Source organism: Limanda limanda, chromosome 14 (genome assembly GCF_963576545.1).
Source record: "Limanda limanda chromosome 14, fLimLim1.1, whole genome shotgun sequence".
NCBI classification, from domain to species: Eukaryota; Metazoa; Chordata; class Actinopteri; order Pleuronectiformes; family Pleuronectidae; genus Limanda; species Limanda limanda.
Genome location: NC_083649.1, coordinates 2,747,946 through 2,754,906, shown reverse-complemented (window position 1 = coordinate 2,754,906; position 6,961 = coordinate 2,747,946). Strand labels below are relative to the sequence as shown.

At 41.3% G+C, this 6,961-nt stretch overlaps 1 protein-coding gene across 1 annotated transcript; it reads left to right on the top strand.

Annotated features, from left to right (window-relative positions):
- Window positions 1–574: 574 nt before the first annotated feature.
- Window positions 575–6,499, top strand: cnot8 (CCR4-NOT transcription complex, subunit 8). The gene is made up of 7 exons (XM_061085743.1): window positions 575–650; window positions 2,059–2,253; window positions 3,171–3,364; window positions 3,648–3,809; window positions 4,323–4,467; window positions 4,580–4,690; window positions 5,702–6,499. The coding sequence occupies exons 2-7, from the start codon at window positions 2,137–2,139 to the stop codon at window positions 5,828–5,830; spliced, it is 858 nt and encodes a 285-aa protein (XP_060941726.1). The 5' UTR covers window positions 575–650; window positions 2,059–2,136; the 3' UTR covers window positions 5,831–6,499.
- The last annotated feature ends 462 nt before the right edge of the window (window positions 6,500–6,961 follow it).

Genomic DNA, 6,961 nt, shown 5'->3' with positions numbered 1-6,961 from the left:
GCGTTAACTTTCCTTAATAGTAAATCCACAGAGCGTCTTCAGGTTTAAACCAGAGTCAACAGGTTCAGCTTCTTCCCACTGGGTTTTAAAGTCATTTTAACAACTTGGTCTGAGTCCTAAGAGTCTCGCAGATGTTTTATCCAATTTACTGTTCTAGACTCTCGGCTGAATATCAAAACAGAGACATTGAACTAAGAGCTCAGAGGCTCTTTAAGATCCTGCCTGAGGAAATACTGTGAATCCTGGTTTTCCTTTGAATCAAAGCTTAATTAACACAGAGACAAGATTAGAAGAAGACACTTTAAAGTCAGAAAGCAGAGTTCAAAACAAATGTCAAACAAAGTAAAGGATCAAAACGAGAATAAAGGAAACAAAACTATAAATAAAGATAAATTAATTAAAGATAAGTTGAAGGATAAAGTAGAACAATAAATCTTTAAAAAAAACTAAACTTCCAGGCATAATTAAAGACATATTCCACGTCGCTACTCATCCACGACCGTAGGGGGCAGTAGAGCGCGTTTTCCGTCCAATCGAGCGACCGCCAATAGACACAAAGAAGAAGCGGGAGCACGCGAAGAAGACGAAGAAGAAGACGGAGGCGGTTAGCGGTTAGCAGTTAGCATTTAGCTCCTCGAGGAACGTCTCTGGTAAACCTGTGTTTTTATACTTTTATATTTCCCACAGTTAAACTCCGGAGCTTCCGCTGCTCAGCGAAGCTCGAACCCGGAGCTGGTTCACCTGGTTCGGCTCCGGTGCGGCTCGCTTCCCGGTGAACGTGGAGGAGTAGCATCCCCGCGACCATGCTAGCACCGTTAGCTTTAGCTGCAGCCTGCGCTAGCTTCTGCAAACTACATTCACAACAATGATATTAGTATTTAGTAAAAACTGTTGAAGTTGTTAAACATCCGCAACTTTTCACGCAGATTTAATGTTTAAAGAAACGTTTACTCCTGCGTCACTGTGTCAGCTGGAAGCTAAGCTAAGCTAGCTCGATGCTAGGAGCAGGCAGCAGGAGGTCCGTTCATCACGATGTCATGGTAACACGGTGCACACCGGGGCAGAGGAGCAGGAGTTCACCTGGTGGTTCACAGGTTCGATGCCGAGTTCAAAACACAACAACGAGCTGCAGCCTCGGCTCTGGTCACACGTCTCAGCATCTGATCCAGCATCTGATCCGGGATCTGCTGCTCGTCGGTGTGTTGAACTGGAGCTGGAGGAGAAGTTCACTCGTGTTCCTGGTTTCACACCAGTCTGAGTGGAGCTGAGAGCATGAATCCAACGAGACTGAGACAACTTCCTTCTGCTGGGAAACACGTCAGAGACTCGGGTTCTCTCCTCTGGGTTCTAGAACCAGGACAAGATGCTGAACCTCCTTTGTTAAACATCAGGAGATTGTTGACTGTAAACACAAAGAAAAGTGTCTGAACAAAGTCAATATTAAGAAATGTATTTGGTTTTCTATTCTGATCTTTCTTGAATCATGTATTCCAGCTGAAGTTGATTTACTTTAAAGACACAGAGAAGGACGGAAAGGTGTTTAAAACTTTTTAAAAGCTTTGTTTAGTTGCACAGTTTAAACACGTGTCGGAGAAACAACACTAGTGCCAGCTTAGAGTGTTTTAAATAACAAACAGGTTCCTTTTCAGACTTGTTCTGTTTAAAAAGATGAGAAACTTGAGCTGGAACTGTTTCTGATTTAATCTGAAAGACATGGAACCTCCGTAAAAATGAATCTTAAAAGTCTCCACTTTGTACCGTTCATTTAAACTGTTGTATTTGTGTGTCTGCAAGATTTACACTGAAACTTTAGGCGTTGTACTATTCCCCATACGACTTACTGATAAATATGAATCTGTAATAATCAGGAGTCAAATCCTTCAGAGTTTAAACCTACGATTAAATAAATGTCAATATTCAATAACTCTTTGTTTAATTGACCTTTTCTGCAGTAGCTTTGTTTTTGCCGATGTCACTTCTCCTTGATTCTCTCTCCTATCGTTCTGATGATGTAGTTCTGATGATATTTAATAAAGTCGTCTGTCCCTCCTCTTTCAGAGTTGTCTCTCTCCATCCCACCGTCCTCCGAGCGCTGCAGGGTCGTCGGGGATTCGCTTCTCTTCCTGAGCTGCCAACATGCCGGCCGCACTTGCAGATGCCAGTCAGATCATCTGTGAAGTCTGGGCAAGCAATGTGGAGGATGAGATGAGGAAGATCCGGCAGATTATTCAAAGCTACAATTTCATCGCCATGGTAAGAATCAATAGAAGGAACAAACATTTACTTGGAATTAGGGTTGCAAAGGGGCGGAAAGTTTCAGGTAAATTTCCCGGAAACTTTCCATGGGAAGTTAAGCTCTGGAATTTCGCTCAAAATACGCAAATTAGACGCTGAGCAATAAAAACATCATTCAAAACTCTATTTTAAAGATGTATGGAACGTTGAGTTTCAACCCTCCACTGTGCATTCTTCCATCACATGCACAGATAACTCCCAGCATGCTTCACTCTACAGCAGGGCTACTGAGGCCTGCTGTAGAGTGCAGGACTAGTCAGGTAAGTTTCCATGATATTACTGGGAAAATATATTAGCATGCTGATTGAGGATTGTTCATCTGTTCATCTAGACTATTTCCATTCATTTATCCATCAATTGTAAAATATGTTTACAGACGATTCCAATTGTTTGGCTAACTATTTATATCTCTGGCATTGCATTAGTGTTTTTTTACAAACTTTGTTCTCATCTTATTCTACAGAACAATGCCACGTGCACTCTCTCATGTGTGGAGACATTTCACCCCATCCAATGTAGAAGGAAAGGCTGTGTACATTTGCAAATACTGTGCAAAGACCTATGTTAAGAATGACACAACGATGCAGAAGCATATAGTCAAGTGCCCAAAGTTTCCTCAGGGCTCAAATCAGCCTATGACAAAACAAAATGTTTATATTTATGTCTGTATATGACAAGGTAAATACAGCTAGTATAAATTACCCACAATATTTCCTGTATATTCCCGTTAATTCCCGTTAATTCCCATGGAAAGTTTCCAACTTTGAATATTCCCGGCATTTTGCAACCCTACTTGGAATAGATGAGGAAGTTAATCATTTCTCATATCCCTCTGGTGTGTCTTTCATTGACTGATGTTCTTTCTCGTTCACCAGGACACGGAGTTTCCCGGAGTAGTCGTCCGGCCGATCGGCGAGTTCCGCAGCACGGTGGATTATCAGTATCAGCTGCTGAGGTGCAACGTGGACCTGCTGAAGATCATCCAGCTCGGCCTCACCTTCATGAACGAGGACGGAGACTATCCCATCGGCACCACGACGTGGCAGTTCAACTTCAAGTTCAACCTCACGTACGTGGACTCCTCCCACTCGTCTCTGCTCCAGCACGTTGGAGAACTGAACAAGTCATTTCCATCTTTTACCAAACGAATGGAGTGTTGGAGAAGTTTCTGTGCTGTGTCACCTTTCATGGTGATAGTTGAAAAGTCAGAAGTGTTGAAATTCATACACAAGTTAATATTGATTAGAATTTAGATTTCAGAATCACAGTTATCTGAACTGAAAGGACAATAAGTTTGGAAGTTAGTTGGGACTTTGTTGGCTGATGGTTGCTCTGTGATCTCCTCCTCACAGAGAAGACATGTACTCGCAGGATTCCATAGACCTGCTCCAGAACTCCGGCCTCCAGTTTAAGAAACACGAAGAAGAAGGAATCGAGACGCTCTACTTCGCCGAGCTCCTCATGACGTCAGGTCTGGTGCTGTGTGAAAACGTCAAGTGGCTTTCCTTCCACAGGTCGGTGGCTTTCATTCTCCCTTTGCATTTTGTAACTGTGGCTCAGTGACTCTGAATCCTGCAGTTTCTCAAATGTCTGACAGATAAAACTTCTCTAAATTGAAATGGAACTAACACACCAGCTTCTCTTTCCCTCTAAACACAACAAAGCAGTTTTAGCTTCTGAGTTCCACAGGTTCCCGTAGAGACACTTCAGTCTGTATTTGTGTTTAATGTTGACAAAGAAAACCAAATAAATGGAAGAGACGTTCTGAGGAGGGACAACAGCACAACAACCTCCCAGTTCAGGATGTGATTAGTTTGATAAAGTTAAGAAACAAACCGTTTAATTAAATTGAAAAGAAAGAATCTCTGCAGATAAACTGGTGTTTTCTCAGCAGCTTCATCTATCGACTCCTTTAACTCCTCCTCCTTCTGTGAGCCGTGTTTCCTCTTTAGTTTAAATCCAGTGACACCAGTGTTGAATCCAGCGGCTCTGATCTAAATCCTCCCGCTCCGCTCTTTGTCTTCCAGCGGCTACGACTTCGGCTACCTGGTGAAGCTCCTGACCGACGCCCGGCTCCCGGAGGAGGAACACGACTTCTTCCAGATCCTCAACCTCTTCTTCCCGGCGATCTACGACGTCAAGTACCTGATGAAGAGCTGCAAGAACTTAAAGGTCCAAACACCTGCATTCAGACGTGTATCTCAGCTGTTCCTGTGCGTAAGAAGACGCCACACATGAGTCCGATCAGGTGTTGAGACGTGTGTGTCTGTGTGTGTCTGTGTAGGGGGGGCTGCAGGAGGTGGCCGACCAGCTGGAGCTGAAGAGGATCGGGCGGCAGCACCAGGCTGGATCCGACTCGCTGCTCACGGGCATGGCGTTCTTCAGGATGAAAGAGGTGAGAGCAGCTCACACACACACACATACGGGTAGTTGACAAATAAGGGTGAAACTGTATTTTTTTTTTCTAAGTTCTAATGAGGATTAAAGTTGTATGAAATTCTAATGTTCAAATGCTGAATTTTTTTAAACTGCTAGTGTTCCGTGGATTTTTTGTATAATTTCACAGGACATTTTCATCCTTGTGGCCATTTTGAGTCATTGCTATACAAGACTGACCTTAGCTACTATGCTAACTGAATAATAACACAGTTTAACTTAATATGTTTAATTCAATTTAAAAGAAAAAAAAAAAATTTAAAATGTTTTTACAATTTTTTTTTTTTACAAATTTTTAACTACAGCCGTGACATTATAGGTCTCTCAAAAAATGACACATTCATTGTCTGACAGAAAGAGTGAAATTTATGAAATTAATCAGAGGTTAAGTCACATTTCAACATACACAGTACATCCCAACATCTGGGGGGCTTCCTGGTAGTGGAATAAACTAAGGACCCCTATAGTTGTCCATGTAACTGCCGTTTCAAAAATCAGATTTTCCATGTCACACCACAGGACAGCATTTGTGTTACGAAAGTTATTTTGCTGTAAATACTAATATACTAGTTTTGTGCATATTAAAACCTAATATTAATAAAGTCATTATATACAATATAATGCCAAGGCAGTTATTACCTGCTCCAGATATTTCTGGTTTATTTTGTTAATATGTAAGTTTAATGCTTCACCTATGTTACGGTCACACCGCAGGACATTTTGCGTATTCACCTTAAAATATAATCAAAACATAACAGATATTTCATACAAAATCATAAGTTTAAAACAAAGTACCATAATATGCTCCACATCCATGTGTTGTTTAAGTGGTTAAATGCATCTAAATAAACATTAACACTTAATTACAGAAATCATGCGTCATGTCATCCACCCATACACACGCGTGTTAAACCAGGTGTGAACGACCTCTGAGTCCAACTCTTCTCTTCACCCCCCCCCCCCCCCTCAGCTTTTCTTTGAAGACAACATCGACGACGCAAAGTATTGTGGGAGATTGTACGGCCTGGGCTCCGGCTCCACCCAACCGCAGAACGGCCTCTCCAGCTCGGGCCAGGAGGAGACGAACAACAAGCACTGACCCCCGAGCGCTCCGACTTCTCAAGTGGCTTCGCACTTGTTTTAAAACCCGACCAGCAGATTCCCCGACCCCCCCTCCCGTGATCTCCCTCAGCACTCGACCCCTGAACAAGAGAAACTCCTCGTTTCCTCTGGAGCGACCGGACGACTCAGCAGTGGATCCTCCCCTGGTCTACTGAGTACAAGGCCACATATCCACCTTTTAAACATCCTTTTCATTTACAGCATTAGTGACGTCCTCCTTTACAGCATGGGACCATCTTTTATATCACACTGTGATTTCAGACTGTATAAAAACAGACCATTTAGACCAAGCTTCAGAATCCTCGGTTCCAACTTTCCTCTCGTCAGCGGGACTCGTCTCTTGTTGCAGGGATTTCTTCTTTTTTTTTTTTTTTTAAATGAAAAGCTGGAAGGGCCTGTAAATTAAAATGTATAATTTTGATGAGAATAAAAATGTTTTAGCTCTTTTCCACTTTCAGAAAGTTTTAACAGTGTATAACTGAGCTTGGTTATGCATGTGTTTCAATGGGCAAACTACTGTTGTTCTGTAAACTCACCCACCGAACCCAGCTGTCCACCGTCAGGTTTACAGATGTTGTGGTTACTGTTGTTTTTACATTCTACATTGTTTTAAACAGTTGTATATTAAATTGTTTTGTATTTTGAATGTACATTTTTAAGTATTTGTGTTTTTAACCACAAAGACGAAACAGCTCGACCAACTTTTGTGGAAAAGGTTTAGTTTCCAGAGTTTCTTCTCAACCAGAAACTTTAAAGCTGTTGCTAGTGCGGAAACATTTGTTCCATTATTAAATATTCATAATCTTATATATATTATTTTGCAACTTTAATCAATCTTTGGGTTTTAAAAAGATAATTTAGATGTCTTCAAATTAAATCCATTTTAACTTAAAAGTTAAACTTAAGCTTCAACTACTACTTAAGTTGTTCCTATAACTTTAATTTGTTAAAACAAATGTGGCAAAATCCAATTTGAGAAGCAAAACACTATTTGCAGTTAAAATAAACACTGAACAGACTTGAAGACCTTTGTTGGCATTTTAAAGTTGATGTCATTTAAGTACTGAAACTCAAATACTTCTTTTGATATAAAGGTGAGGATATAAAG

Bases quoted from the DNA above. Each gene is read 5' to 3' on its own strand.
- cnot8 (XM_061085743.1), top strand. From the start codon at position 2,137: ATGCCGGCCGCACTTGCAGATGCCAGTCAGATCATCTGTGAAGTCTGG. The intron at 2,254-3,170 runs GTAAGAATCAAT...CTCGTTCACCAG, and splicing joins GCTACAATTTCATCGCCATG to GACACGGAGTTTCCCGGAGT. The intron at 4,691-5,701 runs GTGAGAGCAGCT...CCCCCCCCTCAG, and splicing joins CGTTCTTCAGGATGAAAGAG to CTTTTCTTTGAAGACAACAT.